General features: G+C 41.4%; 5 protein-coding genes across 9 annotated transcripts; 4 read left to right on the top strand and 1 right to left on the bottom strand.

Annotated features, from left to right (window-relative positions):
- The first annotated feature begins 5,739 nt into the window (after positions 1-5,739).
- On the top strand, positions 5,740-8,540 carry si:dkey-266f7.9 (uncharacterized protein LOC100006223 homolog). 3 transcript variants are annotated; one of them, XM_037473330.2, is made up of 4 exons: positions 5,740-5,897; positions 6,347-6,427; positions 6,858-7,428; positions 7,782-8,540. In XM_037473330.2, the coding sequence occupies exons 2-4, from the start codon at positions 6,360-6,362 to the stop codon at positions 8,154-8,156; spliced, it is 1,014 nt and encodes a 337-aa protein (XP_037329227.2). In that variant the 5' UTR covers positions 5,740-5,897; positions 6,347-6,359; the 3' UTR covers positions 8,157-8,540. The 3 variants fall into 3 exon arrangements, with proteins under 3 accessions (XP_037329227.2, XP_037329226.2, XP_037329225.2); XM_037473329.2 differs by having other exon boundaries at positions 5,821-5,907; positions 7,782-8,538; XM_037473328.2 differs by lacking the exon at positions 5,740-5,897 and adding an exon at positions 5,914-6,196 and having other exon boundaries at positions 7,782-8,538.
- Positions 8,541-9,251: 711 nt separating this feature from the next.
- On the top strand, positions 9,252-11,041 carry LOC119219131 (transmembrane protein 272-like). 3 transcript variants are annotated; one of them, XM_037474047.2, is made up of 5 exons: positions 9,252-9,403; positions 9,484-9,546; positions 9,631-9,681; positions 9,874-10,008; positions 10,291-11,041. In XM_037474047.2, the coding sequence occupies exons 2-5, from the start codon at positions 9,486-9,488 to the stop codon at positions 10,551-10,553; spliced, it is 510 nt and encodes a 169-aa protein (XP_037329944.1). In that variant the 5' UTR covers positions 9,252-9,403; positions 9,484-9,485; the 3' UTR covers positions 10,554-11,041. The 3 variants fall into 3 exon arrangements, with proteins under 3 accessions (XP_037329944.1, XP_037329945.1, XP_037329943.1); XM_037474048.2 differs by having other exon boundaries at positions 9,817-10,008; positions 10,474-11,041; XM_037474046.2 differs by having other exon boundaries at positions 9,817-10,008.
- A 79-nt stretch (positions 11,042-11,120) lies between these two features.
- On the top strand, positions 11,121-13,713 carry mrpl9 (mitochondrial ribosomal protein L9). The gene is made up of 7 exons (XM_037474044.2): positions 11,121-11,393; positions 11,884-12,043; positions 12,128-12,252; positions 12,364-12,417; positions 12,525-12,626; positions 12,748-12,831; positions 13,096-13,713. Exons 1-7 carry the CDS (start codon positions 11,313-11,315, stop codon positions 13,387-13,389), a joined length of 900 nt encoding a protein of 299 aa, XP_037329941.2. The 5' UTR covers positions 11,121-11,312; the 3' UTR covers positions 13,390-13,713.
- Positions 13,714-14,147: 434 nt separating this feature from the next.
- Positions 14,148-19,458, bottom strand: prcc (proline rich mitotic checkpoint control factor). Its single transcript, XM_037474043.2, has 7 exons — positions 17,190-19,458; positions 17,060-17,107; positions 16,051-16,566; positions 15,853-15,945; positions 15,574-15,720; positions 15,236-15,301; positions 14,148-14,787 (listed from the first exon to the last, which is right to left on the bottom strand). The coding sequence occupies exons 1-7, from the start codon at positions 17,502-17,504 to the stop codon at positions 14,701-14,703; spliced, it is 1,272 nt and encodes a 423-aa protein (XP_037329940.2). The 5' UTR covers positions 17,505-19,458; the 3' UTR covers positions 14,148-14,700.
- A 29-nt stretch (positions 19,459-19,487) lies between these two features.
- On the top strand, positions 19,488-24,490 carry LOC119219130 (hepatoma-derived growth factor-like). The gene is made up of 6 exons (XM_037474045.2): positions 19,488-19,915; positions 21,262-21,338; positions 21,712-21,850; positions 22,288-22,446; positions 22,542-22,742; positions 22,914-24,490. Exons 1-6 carry the CDS (start codon positions 19,829-19,831, stop codon positions 22,932-22,934), a joined length of 684 nt encoding a protein of 227 aa, XP_037329942.1. The 5' UTR covers positions 19,488-19,828; the 3' UTR covers positions 22,935-24,490.
- The last annotated feature ends 805 nt before the right edge of the window (positions 24,491-25,295 follow it).

Genomic DNA, 25,295 nt, shown 5'->3' with positions numbered 1-25,295 from the left:
ATTTTGTCATTTATATCAGCTGTTATAAGGGCAAGCAGATGGCTTTGGTTTTATTTGCCAAGAATTAGAGATACGTTGAATGGAGATGAATATAATTTTGTTTGTGGTGCTCACAGTTTTTAACATCGATATTTCTTTCAATACAGTGTCACAGACGAGGAGCACACTTTAACAGTGATTGTTTTAAAATGCACCAGCAGTCACTGGCACGTAAGATGAGGCCGACAGTATACAGTAAATCTCAGAAAATGGTTAATTAAAGCTCTTCGCCTCTCATTTACTCCTTCCCATAGTCTTGAAAAGAATGTAAATTATAATGATCAACATCAAAAAGTAATTATGAATTACCTTTGTCAGTCAATTCTTTTTTATTAATTATTATTATTTTCGTCATATGATTTCACTTAATTATTATGTAGTTTAAAACTGAAATTTCAAAGAAATGTTGATACCATAGCCACCAATCAAGCATTTATTTAATGCACAAAGGGCAAACATGTCTTTTGGTCTCTTGCTAACAGCTCTGTTTGCAAAGGAAGGTTTTTAGGATGTGTCCCTTTGGTGTCATCTAGTGGTGCTATACAGAATGAAATCATGGCCTACAGCAGGGGTCTCAAACTCAAATGATTGACTCTCTCTCTCTCTCTCTCTCTCACACACAAAAAACAACTGTAAGGCCATTTTTAAGGTAAAACTAAGGCTTGTTTTGTCAAGGCAGGACACTAAAATTTAACATGGATAACATTTTTTGATTAATAGATTCCCCAGTATTTAAAAGAAAAATAATAACTGCCGAAACAACCAAAATATAAAAATGATGCAACAAGGTCAAAATAATTAGTATTGGTCCATAACCCAACAGAAATATTTACGCTGGATGTAAAGTAACCACCGTTTGTGGTTTATGATTTATGACACAATATTTGAATAATAAATGAATAAATATTTAGAATTTCGATGTACATCTATTTCATAGAAATTATCAGAAGATAAACAACTTAACATCAACATACTTTATTTTATGACAATAATGAAAAACTGTAAAGATATTTAGAATTATTCCTTCTTCTTCAGCCTGAACCCGGGGCGGGTGGGGTTGGGATGGCTGGGGCGGGTGGAGTTAAGGGGGCTGGGGCGGCGGGGCAGAGAGGATGTAACTGTACTCTCTGGGTCTGGTACTCGCTTGGGTGCTGAGAGGGATTCAGGGGTCTGTGGGGGGTCTGGGTCTCCCTGGGATGACGGGTTGGTTGACTTCTACTCTTAGCTGTCCCACGAGCTCTCACAAACACAAGTGATGAAAACTTTGAGCTCAACTACACAACCTTTACATTGTTGTGTTGAATCGTTATTACTAACGCTTCAGTAGTCTTAATGAGGGATTACTTAATTGGCCCAATGAAAGAAAGGCGCCAGCCGCTCTTTAGTCGTCCATCCTTCTCATCTGGTCCTGTAGTCGTCCATCCTTCTCATCTGATCTTGTAGTCGTCCATCCTTCTCATCTGGTCCTGTAGTCGTCCATCCTTCTCATCTGATCTTGTAGTCGTCCATCCTTCTCATCTGGTCCTGTAGTCGTCGATCCTTCTCATCTGATATTGTAGTCGTCCATCCTTCTCATCTGGTCCTGTAGTCGTCCATCCTTCTCATCTGATCTTGTAGTCTTCCATCCTTCTCATCTGGTCCTGTAGTCGTCCATCCTTCTCATCTGATCTTGTAGTCTTCCATCCTTCTCATCTGGTCCTGTAGTCGTCCATCCTTCTCATCTGGTCCTGTAGTCGTCCATCCTTCTCATCTGGTCCTGTAGTCATCCATCCTTCTCATCTGGTCCTGTAGTCCTTCATCCTTCTCATCTGGTCCTGTAGTCGTCCATCCTTCTTATCTGATCTTGTAGTCGTCCATCCTTCTCATCTGGTCCTGTAGTCGTCCATCCTTCTCATCTGGTCCTGTAGTCATCCGTCCTTCTCCTCCTTGTCATCCTGAATTTTGGGTCTTCCACTGTCTTGGTTGGTGCAGTGGGTGGAATCCTGAATATCAATTTCAGCCATCGATACCTGAGTAAATGAAACTTGGAGACTTCTCTTAACGTCAGTAATTTCTATCACAGCTCGGTCTGCTACAACCACCTACACCTAACTTGGAAAAAAGGTAGTTATTGAAAGATTGTTAATCGTAAGTGACACTTTGAAGTGAGTTGTGTTAATGATATTAATACGTATTGTCTTATCTTTGTCTGGTAAAGAAATCTAGACATTATGAAGAAAAACACAAAACAGAATAACAAGCATAAATTGTAAACTTACCTCCAGTTTCTGCATATAGCATCAATTATTAATCCAAATGAAAATCCATTAAGAAGAGATATGTAAGGCTCAGCAGCACGATGCTACCTAAAGCCAACCTCGCTAAACATGAAGGAAGACTGTCTGGGGCTTTGTCAGTCCTGACCAGACACAAAGGTTTCACATTGTGCATCCAATCGGAGCTACCAATTCACAACTCTCAGTCCGAGTCGCTGTCTTCAGTCCAATGCCAGAATCCTCTGTGTGTGGAGGGAGACCACCAGTCGTCGTCTGCTTGGCTCTTCATTGAGGAGGGTCCGAGGCCTGAAGTGGAGGGTGCTGACTCCCTGTAGTCCTCTTCTCTGGTCCTCGTTCAAGGCCTGAAGTGGAGGGCACTGTGTCCTCGTGGTGGTCCTCACCGGTCCCCTGCGTCTTCACACTTACCTCCACACAGTCCTCTTCTATGGTCCTCGTGGTGGAGTGTCCAAGGCCTGAAGTGGAGGGGGGGGTCCTTGTGGTGGTCCTCACCGGTCCTCTGCCTCTTCACACTTACCTCCGTGCAGTCCTCTTCTCTGGTCCTCTTGGTGGTCCTCTTCAAACTTACCTAAACACAGTCCTCTTGGAACTTCTGGGGGACTGGGAGCAGAGCCTCTTCTTCCAGGATGGAGAGAGGACGGCCAGCGGGACAGGGAAGAGGGGGCAGCGCATCTTCAAAGTCCATCCAGCAACTGAGAGGTGTCCGCCGCTGAGTGGGAGGGTCATCTTCACCGTCCTCCTCGTCCTCTTCAGTCTCCAACCTAGAATCTTCGCTCTCACAGTCGGACACTCTCACGCACACTACTGAGACACTCTCACACACACTATTGAGACACTCTCACGCACACTACTGAGACACTCTCACACACACTATTGAGACACTCTCACGCACACTACTGAGACACTCTCACACACACTATTGAGACACTCTCACGCACACTACGGCGACACACACACTACTGAGACACTCTCACACACACTATTGAGACACTCTCACGCACACTACTGAGACACTCTCACACACACTATTGAGACACTCTCACGCACACTACGGCGACACACACACTACTGAGACACTCTCACACACACTATTGAGACACTCTCACGCACACTACGGCGACACACACACTACTGAGACACTCTCACGCACACTACGGAGACACTCTCATACACATTTTTTACACCCTCATGAAATATTGTCCTTTTTATGGTGTTATGGATATGGTCAGCCTACATTGTATCTACTTTTCCTTAGCGGAGACCACACATGTGGATCTCACAATAGAAATATTCATTAATTAATATTTGGATTTTAATGTATTATTTAATCGATTATTATCCTTTGAAGTCACTTTGAAGCTGATGTCCTGCTGCCGGTTTCCATGACGGTCTCCCCACAAACCTTTAATTAAGACACTGTTAGTTTTATTGCACAATGATGGAAAGTACAACAAGCGTGGACACTATGTATACAGTATAGTTTACGTATAGTTTATTAAAGTTATGAATTTAAACTCTGCCTGCAAAATAGCCGGTAAACAAACACCAGTCTCAGATTGAAAGTTATGAACACTCATCCTAGTTATACTATCGTATATATAACGCTACAGAAAAGTGGATCGAAGCGGAGCATTTCACAGAAGTCTGGCTGAGAACAGGCTGCTCTCTGCGGCGTGAGATGAGGCTGACCGCCAGGTGCTGGAGGCGTCAGATGGTACCGTTAACTACACCTCACATCTCCAACATCCTCCATGAAATGTTTTACGATGGCTGAATGTTAACAAACCGACCGCAGAAATGTTGCTTAAACACCAAATTTCTCATCTGAAAACGTTCTAAAATGACATTCCGTCCCTTGAATATGGAAGTATTTATAAACTTGGACGGGCGAGCCTGGACTTCAAGGCATATGAAGGAAGGGCGTATGAATGGCGCATTTCGCTGTTTAAAATCAGCGCTCTTTGCTTCCACCTTGTAACTGAGATTCTCTCACATTGTATAGTGAAATGCTCTCACTTACACTAGTGAGATGGCATGAGTGTCTCAATAGTGTGTGTGAGAGAGTCTCAGTAGTGTGTGTGAGAGTATCTCAATAGTGTGTGTGTGAGTGTCTCAGTAGTTAAGTCCTAAACGGCCCCTCATAAATTTCACCCTCCTGCTCTCCGCACATCCAAAGCCATTATTTTCTCTCCCGGCTCTCTCTTTCTCTCTCTTTCCCTGACTCACTCTCACACGCACACAAACACACGACCCCGCCCCCCCCCCATGTCACTCACATGCATGCCGCATTCACTGGACAGGCACATAGTAGGAAACCAGAACACCATAAAATTGTCCCACACAGCAGCTAACAGCGGGGTTGTTACAATATAAAACCAGCGGGCCGCACCAACATTAAACTTTCATATGAAGGTGAGGGCCACATCGTCCCGAGGGCCGCAATTGGCCCGCGGTCCGCGAGTTTGAGACCCCTGGCCTACAGTAATACATTTTTCATTCTCCTCATCCGCTTCCTGCGCACCCGGGACTATTAACCCAAATTGTCTAGATTTTTTTTCACAAATATTGTTTTATATCAACTTTGTTAGATGCTTTAATACAAATCAAATGTTGATGTTAATGTTATATTAAGAATAGCTTGATTGTATATTTGAGAGAAATTCATCTTTGCCTTGCTCACTTTAAAGTTAGTCTTGGCTAATTATTTATTAGAAAGTTATGGCATTTCTATTCTATTCTCTCTATAATTATTGACAGCTAAACAAATATTATTCAACAGTTCTTGGACACATCTGTTATGTGATATTTGACTTCCCCCGTAGTGACATGAGACAACACAGGCAAACATCTGCATATTTTTCCATGTTCTACAATCTCTTGAACACACACACCAGACACACTCCCCTGACATCCCCCCCTAACCCTCCCCCCCGCTTCTGCAGCGCATTCAGGACTCTGAGGAACATTCTGTGTGATGGATATAATAAACACCTTGTTCAAAAAGATGATCAAATAACACAAATGCAGACACCTTCACAAAAGATTCACTACATTATTTAGTAATAGCTAGAGTTTTGGAAACACATAGTTATTTTTTCAAAGTCAGGCTCCCTGATAAGAACAGTGTGGGAAAACATTCACCTGTCGTTAATGAACACACATAAACCCTGAATGCTGTGTAGCCAACATAATAATTTCTTCTTTGCAAAGTGACTATCTTGACTAGTTGCAATTTAGTTTTTTCAATCCTTTAAGCACTACATTCACAGATTCACATTGGTTAATCCACTTTCATGAGTTGTTTTTCTGGAATGTTTCTTTCTGAATCAGAAAAAAATGAGGAATGGGTTCAGATAACTAGTGCACACACACACACACACACACACACACACAAAACACTCCTCCCACCCCTGCTCTGTATCGCAGAGCCCTGCTGCTCCTCTATGGTGTTTCCCACAGTAACATAACAGGACAACACGCTGCCTCTATCATTTTTCTTCTGACCCCCCTCCGCTCCTCTCCCCCTTTCTCTTTCTTTTCCCCAGGCACCGAACCGGACGGAGGACAGGTGACTTCTGGTTTCAGGTAGGAACAGGTGCGGTCAGAAGCAGCGCTTCATCACATCAGCATGTTTGACAGAGCACCGGAGGGCGATCTGGTTCAGTTTTGGGATTAGGAAGGTTTTAGCCTGCCATTGAAATTGCGTTTCAGGGATGGGTCGGGGTCGATCTCAGCTGGGACCAGGATCAGATTGTTTCCACTGTTTTTTTTATTTTTATATGGGCTGACTTTCAACAAAAAGAGTTTTTCTATTTTAGTAATCGGCAGGTGCACGTTAGGCTGTGAGAGAATTAGAGTTAATGTGCTGCCTGTCCTTCATGAATGTAAATATGCTTTGATTATTGCTCTGATTGTATGATGTATAGATCTAATTAAAATATGATTTTTATGGGGCAATTTTATAATCACATTAAATTCAGGTAGATGCTGACCTCAGTTGTATTTTTCTTGCCATTGCATCTGCTAATAATCAGAACTGATCAATCAATGATGGGAGGCAGAGGTGGTCCAGTGAAAATACAGAAGAAGTTAATTGAGCTGTTGGTGCTAGTTGGGTGAGTAAATTGAAAATAGCTGATAACAAACAAACAAACAAAAAAACAATACCTTTAGATCTAACTTTATTTATCCAAAAGGCTTTTTAAGTTACAGTTAGACATGACAAATACCCACTATGTGAATTTGCATATCGGACATAAAATACTCGTCACGCTTCCATTTAATAAGTTCACTCAAACTAGGTGGAGTGGAAAGATTGAAAGGTCTGGACCAAGCTAAACACTGTTACAATGAACGACTTCAAGCTTTAGAATATATTAAATGCAGTACATGTTGTACAAAAGAATACACATTGTTATTAATCCAAAAATAATTTTTAAATTAAGACACCCAACTTTTCACATTCTCTTTGAGAACAAGAAAAATCTTGTTTGAACGTATTTACTATTAAGACTATTCTTCTAACAAATGTCTCTTATTTTTCAGTATCATTGATTTGACTCGCGGTACCATTCAGAGCCCAGACTATGACGACACATCCAACCCGGAGTTCCTCAAGCCGTCCTGGATGGCGAGCATCCCCGACGATCAGCCACTGTCTGAGGTCACTATGCCCGGCACCCACAACACCATGGCCCTGTACGGTGGCGTTTATGCAGAGTGCCAGACCTGGAGCTTAGCCTCCCAGCTCCGAGCCGGCGTCCGCTTCCTCGACATCCGCGTCCGCCACGTCAAGGGGAACCTCACCATCCATCACGGCGTGTCGTATCAGTGGGCGCACTTCGGCCAGGTTCTGGAGGGCGTGGCCGACTTTCTGGCAGAGTATCCCAGTGAGACGGTGTTGATGCGTGTGAAGGAGGAGTTCAGTGAGACGTACAACATCTACGGTGCTGTGGTCGATCACATTCATCGCTACGCCAACTGGGATCTGCTGTGGCACAGCCGGCTCGTGCCAACCATGGGAGAGGCCAGAGGGAAGCTCATCGTTCTGCAAGACTTTTCTGGGCCGGACTTGGGGATACGCTATGGTTCCTTGGACATAGCGGATGATTGGAGAGTATGAAAGCATATTTTCCCAACATTTTCTGTTTCATTTTTCACAAAAGTGTCACAGCAAAAACCAACACCAGCTCACAACAAAGGTAGAAAATAAAAAAGGTTTCTAGATCGTGTCAAATGTTCCAGTGCAGCCCAGAGTAGTATGCTTTAGCTATTCAAGTTTGAGGTGCACCAGCCAGCATGTATACACAGAGATGCCACAACTACAGCTCAGTTAGCAAGCAGTTATGGCGGTCAAGAGGTCAGGATCAAAAACTGTCAAAAACAGGACCACAACAATATGGTGATGTCATGACTAGTTTCTAAAAATTGAAAAATAATCTAGATGATTGTTTTTGCGGTTCTCCGTAGGTACCCACAGTTCTGCATGTGAAGGAGAAATGGCAGAGCGTCTATAAGCACCTGGAGGCCGCACCTGCAGGCAACAAGGCCCAGATATTTCTCACCTTCAGCAGCGGAGCTGGTGTGTTTGCGTTCCCCAGAGCTGTCGCTCAGCGTGTCAATCCACAGCTGTATGACTACCTGGGGGCCAAGACGGACCTGAACCAGCGCCTTGGAATTGTATGCATGGACTTCCCTGCTGCTCCTATTATTGAAATGATCATTAACTTCCAACTGAAAAAGGACAAAAATAGCATGAAGGGCATGAACACCCTATCTGGCAAGGCAAATTGGAAATATGAAATTTCTTCTCTGAAAAAGAAGATGATCAAATATTTAATTTAAAAAATAATGTCTGGAACGGACATGATATAAATTGTACCTTGTCATTCACCAAAGATAATGGGAACAAAATAAATTGCATTGATCACATCAGAAATGGTAGCGTGGAAGTTTGTGAAGTAACAAACAACAGCGAACAGTGGTAAAGTGCATTATAGTTGCTATTTTTTATGTGGATATACATCACCAGGCAGGTCATGCCTGCGTGTCACCAGGTAGGTCACGACTGCTTGCATCGGTCCTGGATTAAGGACCGATGCACTGATGCACTGATAGGGCTGCTGCAGGGACACATGGCATCAGGTTGTGTTAACATCCTGTTCTGCGTTGGTCCACCTCTGCATCCCAAGCCCACTTCAACTGTCAAAAAACTTGAGCCACATTCTTACTGAAGCAAAATTCTAATTTCACCTTGTATTTATTGTCTTTGTATGGTTTATTGTTTGCTTTTAAAAACTGTTGGAATTATTTGACTCGAAACTGAAAATGGCCCACTACAAGTTTAACACAGTTAAAGGGAACTCCACAGATTTTACACATTAGCGTGTAAGTGAGTTTACAGGTTTGGGGTTAGGGTTAGTGCATATCTGTTCTATCAGTTGTATAAGCCTGTTATGGCTCGAGAGGGAAATTACATTAATGGGTTCAAGTGATCTTAACTAAGGTTGGAGACAAGCTAGTTTTTATGTTATTTTCAATTAACGGGCCATCATCTGCACTGCATGTTAAAACAAAATATTAATTGAGGTATCATTCTAAGGGTCTGATTGTAAAATACCAGCACTTAATTAACAGACACTTTTTAATGATTTAATTTAATCATAATTACTTTTAATAATAAACCATTTGCATGCTTTTCCGTGCAACTCCAAGTTTACCACTGAGTCTTTTTTGTATTAGATTACATTAATTGACCCCTTAATTATGCAATCCCATTACTATTTATTGACCGATGAATTTTAAAACATAACACTTCAAAAGTAGTTTGCAAGACAAACGGAAGATATGAGTGAGATGTGGCTTCAAACCCACATTGCAGGAAAGAGCTATTTTTTTATAATAGATTGTATCATCGCTTCCTCCTAGTTAAACGCGCGCAGCGTTGCAAAAGAAGATGCTGAAATGCTTTTACTTCAACAACATGTGTTAACTTCCTCCTAAAAAAGGTGTGAAGTTTTGAACGCTGACACTAATTTTAAGAAGAGCAGAAGAAAAAAGGCATTAAAGAGTCTCTCCTCAAAGCTGGACAGGTACAGTATGACGCCGCTGCTGCAGCTCCTGTTCTTGTTTGTGTGTAATAACTGGCACAAGACTCCTTCTTTCTTTACAGATATGAACCCGTCTCCACATAACGAAGTCAGGCCTCAAAGTGCCGTGCTAGTTGCAACACTTGGTTAGAAGTCTTTGATCTCCCTTTTTTAAATATCTGCAGTATGTATTTTTCATACCAATCCTTAATCCTCTTCCTCTCCCGCAGTTGTGCTGAATATGATTTGGTGGATGATTATGATTGCAGCCATCGGTTTGGGTGGGTGTATTTCTGTGTGATCTATCTAATATTTTTGTATATTATTTATGGGATTTTCTTTTGACAGCAAGCGGTATATTTAGTCATTAACCTTTTGTAAATCCATTTTAGTATTAACATAGTCTTTCTTTATAGGGGCTACACATCTAAGCCTTTGCCCAGTAGAGTCCAACATCCCCATTTACCTTATAGCTCTGGGAGTAACCAACCTCCTAGCTCTGTCTCTGACCTACACCCAGACCACCTGGGGGGAAGGCATGGTCTTCACCCTGTGCTCCACCTGCACGGCTATCCTGCACCTCATCAGTTTTGGCCTGTTTTTTGCAGGTGAGAGAAAATGTAGCAGAAATGTTATATTTAGATATATTTACCTAGATAATCTTTAGTGCTGGAGCAAATTTTCCTTTTCATGCTACCTTTTGACATTCTATTCCACTGTTTTTCAAATGCAGATAACACTCAAAAACAGCACAGAAAGAAATCTCACATATGAAATAACTGGATCCAGACACATAAAAGCTGATTGAAAAAACATGTTTTTCAGAGCCTTTAAGTTTGGTTTAGTCTGTAGTTTTAAAATCTAAATTGAATTGAAACATTCTCCCATAGGCAGCACCTGGGTTTATCCTGTTTATCCTCCTGACTACACACCCGGTGCACCTCGATACTGCCACAGGACAACATACCAGTTTGCCTTCGCTGTCACCACTCTGGTGTGGGCTGCTGCAACCCTCATCTTTATCTGCGGTTGCTGCTTTGCTCTGCTGACCTGCTCTATGTGTGCCATTTCAGGAAACAGATTGTTACCCGGCCGATATAGTTTCTATGGTGCCACAAGAGATTCTCATGAACCCGCTGGTGGAGATGTGTGATGCAGATTTTTGTTCTTTTTTTATGTCTAAAGAATTTACGAGCTCTGTTATTAATAGCTTCTGGCAAACAATTGACGAAAGATGTCTTACTTCACTTATGAACATTTTGGCAACATCTGTTTCATTACATGCTACCGGTTGAACAGAAAGCAGTTAACATTTGAGCCTATCAAAGAGAAGATGATACTTACATCAATACATCAAAGATGAGAAGTTAAACCACTGAACTTCAGCCAAAACTTGTATCTGAATGTATGCTTGCTGTAACCTATGCAATGATACTTTTTCTTCTTTAATGTTTTATCAAATGCCAAGAAATTCTGCAGCATTAAAAATAATGCATGGAATGAAGAGATAAAGAAAATAAATGGATCAGCGAGAGCAAAGATAAAATATGCTTTTTAACATTTTTCGAATATTGTAACATTTTCCTAATAAAATGTATGAATAAACAACTAATTCAATACAAATAATAAAAAGAAAGAAACGGGATCTTTAAATGATTGAAAAACTTGAAAACTTCATGACTTTTAATTCAGGCTTCTGTTGGGACTGCTATTTCAGCCGATGTGGTCCTTTCACGTCATCAACCAACACCGTTCGTTACCGTTAGCATCCATTAGCTAACACAACGTTACCCGCTGCAGGGACTGAGGAATAAATGTACGGTGCAGGCGTCTAAACCCGGACGGCATCCACCTTTTAGTGATTTGTTTGTGGTGCTCTTTGGAAGGTGGTGAATCTCATTGTCGGAAGAACATGTGGAGCTCAGGCCGTCGTGTCCTTCAGGATCTGTTGAGCCAGCCGGCTGTCAGGAGTTTCTCTCTGACTCCTCCTCAGGTCTGCCATCACACGAGTTGTAATGTTCCCAAACTGCGTAAAGTCGTATGTAGGTAACTGTTAGCGTTCAGTGTTTGTGGTTTGAAAACACTGTGTTAGACCTGCTGGAAGAGTCATTGAAACTCCAGTTGCCAGGTTTTAATTGTTAAAAATGTCATAAGATGCACATAAAGCAGCCATTTACAGCATTTCAGAAATTTACTTTGTTCACCTACTCACTTTTTTAACTAAAAAAAAAATAGTTGGAAAGCTGATGACATTGTTGCATCTGAAAATGCCGCCTGAAGGTGGGCATAAACTCAACTGTGTTAGTTCCTGTCATTCAAGTAATGTATTTTAAAATGGCCATGTGTATATTGAAGTATAAAGAGCTCGATCCACAGAATAGTACCTTGTCACTAAGAAAACAAATGCAATCAATGCGAATTTTGGCTTGATGCTGCAAGTCATGACAGCGGACTCTAAAAGTTTGTAGTTAATGTTTGTGCAGAACACTGTTGTGGTGGAGCGCTGGTGGCAGGTGCCCTTATCTAAAGTAGGCAGACCGCCGAGGCTTCATCCCCGACGACACCGGATCTACAAGTTGGTTGAAGACACCAAACTTGCTCCCAAAGAGAAGATGGAGCTCATCCTGACTCAGACCGTACCCAGTAAGTATCTACAAATGCAAACCTCCCACAGCTGTTTTCTTAAAACAAATGAAAAACACGTTTCATTATTAAACTGACTTACAGAGCTTGGTGGGCGAGGAGACACAGTGTTTGTGAAAAAGTCCGTTGGAAGAAATAAGCTGCTGTCCCAAGGCCTCGCAGTGTATCCATCGCCTGACAACAAACAGATGTTTGCCGAGGAGTTAAGAGTGGGTACTTCATTTGAATGCTGTAATTTACTTTGTGTGTGTGTGTGTGTGTGTGTGTGTATATATTAGAGTATAGACATTAATAATGAATTGCACATTGCAATTGAACAGATTCTGCGTGAGGGGAAGCTAGAGGAAAGAATCCAAACACGCACCGGACTAATGGTGAGTTATCTAAAACAATCATGTTGTTTTCTTCCCCACTCACTTCCTCCATGCTGGTCATAGATCTTTACAGATCCTGATTAAAAACATGTTTTTTTTTTTTACAGACGGTGGAGATCCTGAAACGCTCCAAGTTGAAAATACACCAGATGCCCGTAGAGGAGTTCCAGCTCAATAAGGAGGTTGTCTGCAGACACTTTCAGAAGAAGGTAAGACCGTCTTCGGTCTTCTCATTCACATTTTTACCTATTTGACATTGAATAAGTTGGGGAAGGGCTTTGGATGAACATACACGCCATTGTTTTATGGACTAAATATACCTTTCCTCAGCTCGGAGTTGTGGTGCCACCTCATGCATTGAGTCTTCCCTTTGAGTCAGTGAGAGATGCCGGTGACTACTGGTGTGACATTACAGTAAGTAAAAGTTATTTTTTAGTCCATCACATGCTTGAGAAATTTATTTATAAGGTCATAATATTTTTTTAATTATGTGTATTGTGTGTGTTGCAAGAAAAAACATTTAGTCTTGCTAAATGCATGAGACATGTAAGAAATACTAACCTTTTCTGTGGAGAATTACCTTCACAATTAACTTTTTAATATTTCTCCAAGAATTGGCTACAGTAATTATTCAACCACAGACCAGAATGCCTATTCTTCCCTCTTTTTCTTCATTAGGTTAATGGAATGGACACCGTTCGTGTCCCCATTTCACTGTTGCCGTACGAGGACCCGTCTGCTAGTTATCAGCGCCAGTTGAAAGCAGAAAGGCAGCAAACAGAAGCAGATATCTCTGAGCCTGCTGCTGCTGCGGTGGAGGTGGGAGCGGCTGTGAATGCTGTTCCTGATGCTGAAGCAGGGAAAGACTCTGTGAGCCCAGTCAGTGGAGCTGCAGGAGAGGAAACAGCAGCTCGTCCAGAGACGATTCGAGACACCACAGCACCACCAAGTGACAGCTCGAAGAAAGATTAATGGACCACAATGAAGATGTTTACTTATAATACATGATCAAAAATACATCAATCAAAATAGTGGTCTGCGTCATTATTTATGCAATTGTATGAATTTAAGTGAACTATATTACAGGTGAACCCTGAATGATGGTTTAATTTTTGTGATTTTACCGTATATTATACTTGCATCATTGGGATACCAGACACAAGCAAACTGTTGCATTCAGAGGAATGAAGTCATAGAAGGAAACAGGTTTATTCTTTCAATTTTAACTGCACAACACGCTTAAGATATAAGGTAAATAAATGTTTTCTCAGCCATTGGTAAAATGCTATGTGTGTTTTTAGTATAGTTTGTTTCACTACATAGAACAGTTCATAGCCGTTTACTTTAACAAGGCTTCATTGTATCTCAAATAATCCCACTCACTGGCAAAAGGAAAGCCACCCGGATTCATTTACGCAGAATCTTCCTATAACTGGAGCAGCAGAAAGACAGTTACTGCCTCCTAAAATAAAACAAGATGTTAATGTGATTGCTATTTAAGGTACTGCGAAGAGGCTAAATGGTTTGCCCCACTGCCCGTAACACACTAAGACTTCTCAAAGGATTTAGGAGAAAACTAGTGCAAGATGCCTACTGGATGTCAAACTGAGAAACGTCCTGTTCTAAAGAACCATGACATTGATGCAGACATGCTAGTTCACAACGTGGCCGACTTTTAAATGCAAGAACTTGAGAAATTAAAATTAGGGCTAAAATAACTGACAGACATGGACATCTTTACAGCCTTACTTTAATGAGTTGTGTGCAACTGCAGCGCAACATATTTGTCTTTACAAAATGTGATGCAGCTTTCTATTTCCTCTGGTTCATTTTATCAAAAGCAACGTCTTACTAATATTTTGTGACTGCCAAAGAACCAAACCCATTTTGTGGAATGGTTTGTATTCAAAAACCATCAAGGAGTGATTCCTGTTCACTACGTGAAGAGGAAACAGGACAATTTCAAATAAAAACATTTATAATAGCCTCTTCATGAACGCATTACATCATCTGCCACTGGCTAGCCAAGGGTACCTTACAAACTGCTGTAGGGGAGCCTATGTTTACTGTGGAAGGAGATTTAACAACAGGGTGGATTTCCATACAAAAGTAACACCTTATGAAACAGTTGGAGAAAAGAGCTACTAAATAATAATTTTAACACAAATACAGAAGGGTGTATATTATGTCTTTCCAAAAAAACAATTCCTCCCAGTGTGTATGTGGGAAACTACTTTCTAATACAGGGTTCCCACATGCCACCAAGAGTCCATAGTATGACTTCTAGAAGCCGTATTTGGCCTGCGTCTGCCGGCGGGTCAGCTTGTTTTCCGCCCAGCTGTTCTTCAGCTCCAACTCGCGTTCCTTTGCCTACGAAAGAAAATTGAGTGAACCTCAGATCCAGTGAGCGAGAAAACAAACCTGAGTGCAGAATACTTTATGAATAAACCCCAAACCCTTGCACTGTTCACAAGTTAAAATACAATCTGGGGTGTGTCAAATCAACCAAACATGATCGTTAAGTTAAAAGGAAAGCAAGAAAATTTCGGAGTAATTAGGGAACTTATTTTTAGCTTGTTTGAATGTCTTGTGTGGATTCGTCTACCACAGGCATCCTATGGTCAACGCAAGGCTTGATGTACGCTTAGTACAAACACATCAGTCTGCTAGAAGCTCTTGCATTAGCTAAACTATCTTCAGTTTGTGTTCAGCTGCATCTATGAACTGCCCCTTCTCCCCTTTAAAGCAGGCGCTGTTTTGGTGTCAAAAGAACTCAAATGCACCATTTCATGGAAGGCAGACATTAAGTAGCACTCACCTGGTGAATGAGATATGTTATCTGATGCTTGCGTCGCTGTTGTCCTGTAGGAAGTTCTTTATTTTTCTGCAGAAATGGAGAGAAAAAAAAGGTTAAAATGTAGACAATACATTAAGGTGAAAGGTGTTCTTGTGAGATAGTGGGTTTAGTTTAGCATTGTTGTTTGGTACAAACTGCAAAGATTAGTGTTAGCAAAATAATTTCCTTCCTTGCAAATTTTATGGCTGCGGGACATCAAGTGTTCTGAATTGCAACTTTTCCAAATGCTAAAAACGGAACATAAAGCTCAACACAAGGACACCCAACCCTGTCGGACCCCAGAGCTCCAGTCAGGTCACCTTGCTGAAGGACTGCCGGTTCTGCTTCTCTTCTGTCATGCTCTTGGTCATCCACTGCTGGTTGCCGCTTAGTTGGTCGTCTCCTTTAATCTCCAGGAACTTCACCTCCTCTTTGCCCCTGTTCCGTTTCCCTTGCAGCCGCATGAACTAAAGCACATTGAGAAATGGCTGATGAAAACAACGTGTTGAACGGGGCTTGATGCCTCAAATATCCCTACTTGTAAAGAATGGAAGAATAGCGCAAAACAATTTAAATGGAAAAAACAGCAAACGTCTTACTGCTTCATCATCAAACATGTCCGAGTTGCTGGGCTCTTCAGCCTCTGCCGATACAGTTTCAGGATCTTGGTAGTATGGCTCATTATAGTATCCCTGACAGAGGAAAAAAAATACTGTTACTTAAACTGTTCCAATCAGAATCTAGAGCGATTTGTCTGATACATATATAGTACAAGGTACTTCATGAGTCATGACTACCTGAGGGAGAGATTCTGGGCCAGCCACGGGCTGTTGATACAGAGGATATTGACCTCCCCACGCACCAGCTCCCTCATGGCTCCCCCCAAAATCGAGAGGAGCATCCGACAGACCCGGCTCATCTGCAGCTGCAAGTGCAGGTGCAACAAGTTCCGCAGGGGCAAGTACAAGTGCAACAGGTTCTGCAGCGGCTCCTGGCTCAGGGTCTAAACTCGGGGCGACAGCAGGGAGGCGCTGGGAGCTGTCGCCCAGAGAAAAGTAGTTTTGTGGGCTTATGTCCTCCTCGTCCTGGTCCTCTGTGGCTATTTGTCGAGCCACCTGCAAGGCGGCGGACTTTGCTGCAGCTTTAATAGCAGAGGGAGACGCACTCGAATCAAACAGACCCTGAGCAGGTTTTCCAGACTTGGGTCCTTTTGGTTCTTGGCGCTTGGTGAGTGTATGAGGAATCAGGGCTCTATCCATCGCCTTTATTGACAGGTTTCTGGGTTGTGGTAGAAGGGAGGAAAGGCCTGAACTCTGGAGGAGGCCAATAAAGATGGAGGGAAGAGCGCAATGAATGCTAAATCCAAAGTTTGATACTAGTTATGCATTCAATAATATAGGTTAGGCATTGGCTTTCTCCATTTGGATGTTTTTAAAAGCCGTGTGAAGAGGTGGAAAAGAATAAAAATATTAGACACATAAGAGGCAGAGTCAGATCTTAGCTGTCCGGTGTACCATTCACGGATCTCTCAAAAACTAGTGTTTAGCCTTAGCAGATAGTTTAAGGTCACAAGAACATTTTCTTATATCACGTGCACAATCCCATAATGTGTTATGTAAGTCACGTATAACAGCTGAATTATTGCAGTATTATGTGTCATTTTCGGACATCCGTTGGGTCTCCGAGGTCAAGTGTTTCAATGGTAAGTCATATTACGTTACGCAAACCATTATCAATCAAAATAACTGCAGTAACAACGATTCAGTGGACTTGGGGGTGAAACCGAAGACGGTGTGATAATCTTACCTGAGGTTGTAGTTTCTTCTTCGCTGGTTCATCGTCGTCAGAGTCTGACTGTAGACAAACCATTAAAATAGATAATTACTTGAACGCCACGGGAGCGACAACACGTAAAAGCAAAGGGATCGATACTCACGTCCCGTCTATGGATCTGTGGTACACTGATCTTGACAGGCTCTGTTCGCTTCTTGGGTTTAGGCAGACTGGAAAGTAGTCCGGCTTTGGAGGACTGCGGCTCTGACGTTTGGTCGTCGTTGGACGTCTCGTCCCCCGGTGGACGGCCGGCTTTCGTCTCTTTTCTCGGTCCTCCGGTCGATGCTGCCTTCTTGGGAGACGGCAGGGCTGAGAAGAGTCCTCGGGAGCCGACTTTGCTCTCCCGTGGTGCAGAAGCGGAATTATCTTCCGAGTCACTGTCATCGCTGCTGCCATAGGCGACTAACGTTAAAGACATGTTTGCTGAGGGTATTAAATGTTATTCTTAAGGAACTCTCGGGTCATGGATACTCGCTTCTCTGGGGGTTGGTCTCAAGAAGCCGTACTCGCTTTCCGACGAGCCAACTTCTATTAAAAAGGTAGGGTAATTCTCTATAAATAGAGTATACAAATATTACGGAATAATTTCTGATGAAGCTTTAGTGTGAAGTAAACACAGCGGTTTAGAAGAGAGCCGCGCGGTGAGGTCATTAAAGGAAAGGTCCGTTCCAACTTAACAACGCAAGCTAACTGTAGCTAGGCCGCAGCAGCGAACGGTTTGGCTAACTGGCCCTGTCTTACTTTGTCAAACAAAATACACCTCAGATCTCTTACTGCACATAGTATGACATCGGTGGAAGCAGCAGCTATGATTCAAACCACAAAAACAGAGCTCATTTTAGTCCCGAGACTCCATCAAAACATTCACCTCCATCGTTCATGATTTCTTTTAAAAACCGGTAACTGCGCAGCTTTTTGCGCAGCTTTGGATCCTTCTTCTTCTTCTGTATTTATTCATTGGTAAACAACTCCAGCCCATTACTCCCCCAGGTGGACAGGGTGAGTATAATCAATGTTTAGCAACAGTTTACAGAGTCAATTAACATGACATAACCAGGTAATTATAAAGCGTAGCTTGGGTTTCTGGTGAAACATGTTTTAGTGTGGTGAGGGGTGGTTTCGAAGAACAATTGCCATTGATATGTTTAAAATACAGCAACGACCTGGTCTGCAAATGAATACCGTGATTAGCTTGCATTATAAAATCCCAAACGGGCTAATTTCTCTATGTTTAAACCAATCAAATCAATTGATACAGAAATGGTTTTATTTAGTCTGGAGGAACCTAAGAGGCCGTTGCAGAGCCCCAATGCCTACCCACCTTTGGGATTAATTCGGACAGAAAAAAGTAAGTAAGTAAAATGTATTTATATAGCGGTTTTGACGAATCCAAGTCACAAAGTGCTTAACAGGAGTGGTATTTCAAAGAAGAAATCATAAATAACACATAGGGACTATCATTTACTGAACAGTTGATACAAAACAATAAGGGTAATGTACTTCAGTCACATATTCTGTTGTCCATTATTATACTGTCTGCTGTCATGCACCAACCGCCAAGTTAAATTCCATGTATGTCTGACATATTATGGCAATAAACGATTCCTGATTCTCAGGAGTTTGACAGTGTAGTGCTGCAAGAGTGATTATTTTAAATCTTCTACATGGAGCCATTGAAGAGATTTGAGTATGTGGGTGATGGGAGACTTTCCTTCTCCTATAGAGTAATCTTTCAGCAGCATTCTGAATTACTTGCGGCTGGTTAATTGCAGACATACTGAATGAGGAATATAGTGCATTACAATAATCAAGAAAGGAAAAGATAAAGACATACATGATCATCCCATCCACTGTTGATGTAGACACTGCGAGCCTGGATATATCGTCTAACCTCAGTGGCCAACCTTACCAATCCCTGCAGCATTTTCCTACACATCCTATCTAATTCTTTAGATTGAAGGTTGTAACAGCAATATATTAGTCCATGGTTTTGAATTGAGAATTGGAATTGTATGTGTGTGTTGTTGATTGGGAGACAAGCTTGGCAACTGTTTTTTTAATATGAAAAATATGCACCATTAGCACATCATTGTCTGTCATGAACACCTGAGACAGGAAGTGCCTTTATGTATTGGTATGTATGTACCAAGTGTTTGTTTCAGAATTGTACTTTAAATACCTTATTTAATATTGTCCTTATGTTGCATATTGGTAAATGTAGTGTGTTTAAGTACATTCCTGCAAATTTCCATGTGAATAATATTTTGTCATTGATTGCGTTTACAAATTGAGTAGCGTTTTCTTCTGTGAGAAATATATCTTGAACGTGCACTGGGGGCGCTACTGTACAGATTGAGAGGGTGGGGGCGCGCGGCAGCGGGCGGGTTTCAATTTCAAACCCCAACAGTCCAAGAGACGAGTCACTTGGTCGTGGGATAACATTAAAAAAAGAGTTACCGCGTTTATTCGAAGTGTGGCGTTAGTCCAACACAACGCTGAGTGCTTATCACCGACCGCGATCGCAGTCCTCGGAATCCGTGGGAAAAAAAGTCGCGTGCCCTCGTCTTCGCTCCAGTTTTTACGCGCCTGGTGAACATTTGGATGACAAAACGACGCTCGGCTCGTTTGCAGCAGGTGTTGAAGAACCCAGACGCGGTGCCACAATACAACCACTGACCTACGCTGCTCTTCAAGAAAAAACTCCAAGTTGTCTGACATAGCGAGTCATATCTGCAAAAAAACATGCCGAGGTCCAACAGGCAACGAGAATACAAACCAGGAGATCTTGTATTTGCTAAAATGAAGGGCTACCCACAGTGGCCTGCGAGGGTAAGCAACCGAAACGAACAGTCTTGTTTCCACCTTAAGGTTCGGTGTTGATTGCAGCCCTGATGTTTTTATCACTTGCTTACCTGCACGGCCTAACGGTAGTTCACGTTAGCCACCATGAGTTAGCCTAGCCCGGTGGCGTTAGCTGACGTTGCCCAGCATCCGCGCTTCGAGCCGAACTCCGTCGTCGTTAGCCAGGCTGTGGACTGTGGCACATTTCTTTCCAGTGAGTCATCAGCCGGACAGCTCATTAACCCGATCGACTTACCAAATATGAGTGATGTATAAAGCTGCTCTCTGCCTTTAGCCCCCCCCCCCCCGCGTTCGCCTCCCGGGGGGCCCGTTGAGCTAACGTTGACTAAAGGCTAAGCCATCAGTGATGAGAGCAGCTGTGCGACGTTAAATTCACCCGCGATGACATACACCAAGTAAACGCCTGTGTCTTCAAGTTGTGCCATCTTTAAGACAATAATATGAATCCACCTTGAAACGTGGCTAAGCTACATCTTTGCTAACGTTAAATAAGTTGCAAGTTGTTCTCCTTAGTAACTGTTGCTACCTGTGTAGCCATATGCTGTGATACTTTTGTAAACATGCCTGCCCACCTTCAGTTCAACTGCTAAGTTAACCGTGTGTATGCTTGTTTGTTTTAAGGATTCTTCCATAACGGAACGATATGTTTCTGGCTCCTCAAGAACTGTCTAAGACCACAATATCACGTTGTCTACAGTATCCATAGAGACGCAGCAGCTCAACATTTCAGTGAAATTATTCAGCATGGGGAAAGAATGTCCAGTTCTGCAATACAATAACGCATATAACGTAACTAAGTGAAATACAATTAGTGTCACTTAAAACAAAAGCATATGCAAGTTGGTGTCCGTGATGCAATGGGACTCTTTCCCCCTGTTTTCTTAGTCCTATCAGCCTTGTCCCATGTCAGCAGGCCACAGGTCCCGCCCCACCTCTCGGCAGTTTGCAAACGGACAGCAGGCCTTCCTGCACATCTGTGTTTTACCGGGCTAGTTGAAAACACAAATAAATACAGGCCGAGTGGATGAGCACAAAAGTGCATTGCAAGGATGTTAACAGAGAGATCTAAACAAGTGCAAAGAGCCTGCTTTCAAATGGATCATAAGTGGATTAAGTAACTTGGGTCTTGGAATTCTCAATGGCGCTTTTACTATTACTACCCCTATTGTTGGAACTAAATTATTAACATAGTTGCTGTTATTTGGTTTGATGGGAAAAGGTTAACACTTCAACAATTAGTGACTCATTTATGAAAAGAAAATACCAAATATTTTCTGATTCAAGCTTTTTCCTCATCATAACTTAATTCACAGATTGACGAGTTACCCGAAGGAGCCGTGAAGTCCCCCTCCAACAAGTATCAGGTGTTCTTTTTTGGGACACATGAGACGTGAGTAATGTGTGTTGATGCTAGATGATGGCAAATACATTAATAATTTAAGAAAATGAAAACAAACCGATCTGTTCTAGAACTAGATTATTTTCTGTTTTCCTGTATAGTGGCATTACATGAGTCATGTAATGCAGTTTAAAAAAATAACGGTATAAGTGAGTTGTCAAAATTAATTTACAAATAATTTCTGTTTAAAAGTATTTGATTTATCATTTATCACTAAAGCACTGTGGGAATTGAGTAGAATGTGTTGTCATTTATCCAAATGTTGAAATAGCCAAAGCCACTGTGGTGTAACACCATCTCTGCCTATTACACAGATCCAGTTATTGTGCTTAAGTGGACGGGTGTGCACATTTGACCTCCACAGGGCATTCCTAGGGGCCAAGGATTTGTCCCCGTACGACGAAAATAAGGAGAAATTTGGGAAAGCGAACAAGAGGAAAGGCTTCACCGAGGGACTCTGGGAAATTGAGAACAACCCCACAGTCACACATGAAGGCTACGAGGTGTGTGTATTTCTAGGATAGAGGCAAAGTGCATTTTCTTGTACTGTGGGTCAAAACAAGGAAACCTGCTGTAACTTCCCTGTTGCCTTTTTTGGAAAGCATTTACTTTATGGTGCAAGGACAGAGATTCAAACAAAGAATCAAGAAATATTGGTATGCTTTTCTACAGTGCAACCAATTCAATCACGTATTGAGTGTGTTGACATTTTCTTGTTGGACCAGCAAGATAAAAATGTAGTCGATACACAACACGTCTATATGTCTCTAAGAACCTTGTGAAATCATTTGCAGCAAAACTTGCATTACGTGCTATATCCCCTGTTGAAGTACGTTAAATAACTTCACTGTTCTCTAATTCAAGACTGCGGTATGTTCGTGTGGGTCGAACTCCAGACTTTGACTGATTCCTTTTTTATTTTACTCATTTAAATCTTAAGTCATCGAAGAAGGATAGCGCGTCAGAAGAAGCAGGGGACACTGCAAGTTTGGAGAAAGCAGACGCCGAGGGCAGCAGTGATGAGGATGAAGGCGCCCTCGTCATCGACGAGAAGAACGAGAGGGCAGGAGCCAAACGGAAAGCGGAGGAGCCCACAGAGGTGAGCTTTGAGTCCGCCAACCATACGCAGTTTAAGTAGAGGGCTTGTTGTTCGGTTTGTAGTACATAGACATTTCCATCCAAACCTTTTTCCAGGCGTCACCCAAGCGGCCGAAGGATACAGAGGCAGAAGCTGATCCCAAAGTAGACCGCACCAAGGCTAATGCTAATGCTAATGCCGAGGCCAAGCTCAACGATGTGGCTGAACCCAAGGCAACGGCTCCCTCTTCACAGAGCGAGTCCAAAGCAGAGGCCCAGGAAAAGGCTCCAGCAGGAGGCCAGCTAAAGGCAGATAAGGTGAGACACGGGCAACATTGGGACTCCTGGTAATATAAAATTCTCAGGTTTATGCAGGTTTCTGGCTACAGACTATCCTTAAATATTCTACAATAAAGACCATGCATTAAAATGTTATGTGTACCTTTTATTAGATTCTTTTAATCCCCACTCCCCTGTTCTCCCCTGCAGCCTGTGACAGACAGCGCTTAACGGCAACTCAGAAGAAAACCAAGAACCTTTTACGCTTTTTTTTCTGGAATTTAAGCACCATGTTTACCAGTTGGATGCCAGATTTGAGCTGTTTAATTAATAGAAGAATTAAAAAAAAACTAAGTGTTTGTATTGAGAGACAAACAAATCCTCATTTGCTATTTTTGGGATATCATATATCCCTGTTTGCTAATCTGATTTCAAACAATTGAACTGAGCAATTTAATGCTCATTTATAAATGGGATTTTGGTGTGTGTATATATTTTTTATTTCTAAGTGCAATTACATTATTACAGAGACTGAATGCTAGGTGTCAAAACATTTGTTCAGTTTAGAGGGAAAGAACACTGAAATATAGAAAATAAAAAAAGGAGACCATTTAAACATCCATCAGCAGCAAACACTGATGGTTTCAAAACGTAAATATTGTACAGGAATAAGAACAAATTCTCACCAGTGCTCTCAGCTTTAGTTCATTAAATAAATGTATTACTTCTGTATCTGTTTCACCCAGTTCATCGGCTTCATCATATATTCAGTCATCGGATATATAATGAGTTGCACTTTCAGAATTTGTTTTTTACCCTGCTACTGTCTAGTTCACTGTATGATGTTTTTATGCAACGCAGGTTTTGTTGCTTCGTGTAGTGAATGCTTGATTTGCAGGTGACAAAATTTACGTCATTCAATTCACCAGCTTAAATATTCAAAATCCATCTGAGAAGACCTGTTGCTGGATTAACCGGCAAACTTTCAACTCAAATCTCAATTTATCAAGGTATTATTACAAGTTAATTTATGCGCCTGTTGCATTTATTGGTTGTACCAAATACGTTTCTTTTGCATCTCTGACATTGTCAGTGCCAACAAGTGATATGTAGAATTTGTGATTTTTGGAAAGAATTCAAATAAGAAAACATAACTGAGTCATCTGTAAAACATCGTTTTCTGAACCTTTTGGTATCCAATCATCTTAACTGGAATATGAGTCTGTTTTACTTGAATGGTCTTATTATTTTGGCTGTGAAACAAAATTTTGATGTTCTAAGGATGTGTTTTATTTCAACATTTGATTAGATAACTTGTTCAAAATGTGGTGTTTTTTCTTTTTTCCCCACAATTCGTTTCTTTTCTTTTAAGCTTCTAGTGATTTTTTTTAAGCTTTTAGTGATTCATTTATTTTTTTTTGTAATGCTCAGCCTGCTCAACATGTTACGTGGATGTCAATGTCACTGCCTTTTATTTGTTTTGGAGTCCACAGGTGACCAAACCATAAACTGAAGGGAAGTCTCAACCTTTACCTCGCCTCAAATCCGTTGTGCTTAAAATGGCTTACACCCACCTCAAAAATACCACTGATTTCAAACAATAAGATGGTAAAAGTGGGCCCCCTCCTGTCACATGTAAATTCCAGGGGTAGGATTTAGCATTACAGTGTAATTCTTGGTTGTTTTATAATTTATGTCCATAACTGTCATTCATCTTAATCTACTGCTTAGTTTGCTGTTGTAGTTGCAAGTCCATTTAATAAACATGTTGATTACAAAAAAAGGTTTCCATGTCTACGCAGTAAATCCTTGACCTTAATCGATTTATGATCCATTGTAGATAATCCCCTTCCTTAATCTGGGAATCACCTAATTGTCAGTCTTGTTTAAAGTGATCGCTGAATTGATTTTGGGGAACATTGCACTCAACTTTCATTTGTCCTTTTTATCATTTCCAAGTGGCGCTGAGCTGAACAGACCACCTGGAAATTAATAACTGCTTCAGCAAGCTGAAACATTCTAGAAGTTTTAAAGAAAATGTGGTGTTGAATATGTGTGCTATAAATATCTCTTGGCCGCATCACAGACACAACGGTATTTCTTGTAATAACTCACTCGATCAGCAGTTCCCAACATGAAATAATTGCTGATTTTAACAACCAAAGAATTAGATTATAATAAGATTTAACCTTTTTTTAAAGAACTAAAGTGGTGAACCAATTATGTTTTTTTTTTTTTTAAATAGTTTCCCAACTTTGACTTTGAAACAAAAACCAGCTATTACAAATCAAAAATGAGCATGCATTTATAATGGATCTGAATATATTTACATGTTTTTTAAACCAAGGAAGATAAACATTGATAATTAATAATACCATTTACCTTTACAGCTACTTACCATGCAGTAACTGACACCTTAAACCTTTTGTGATCAATGCAAATTATTTTTTATTCATTTAATATTCTGACTGTCTGCTGTCATGCACCAACCGCCAAGTCAAATCCCTTGTATGTCTGACATAATATGGTAATAATTGTTTCATGATTCCTGGTTTCATTAAATCTTGCATTAGCAGCAGCCAAAGGGTTGTT

The sequence above is a fragment of the Pungitius pungitius genome, chromosome 17 (genome assembly GCF_949316345.1).
Source record: "Pungitius pungitius chromosome 17, fPunPun2.1, whole genome shotgun sequence".
Classification (NCBI taxonomy): Eukaryota; Metazoa; Chordata; class Actinopteri; order Perciformes; family Gasterosteidae; genus Pungitius; species Pungitius pungitius.
Note: the sequence above shows the minus strand (reverse complement) of the source record. Positions and strands in the feature narration are given on the sequence as shown.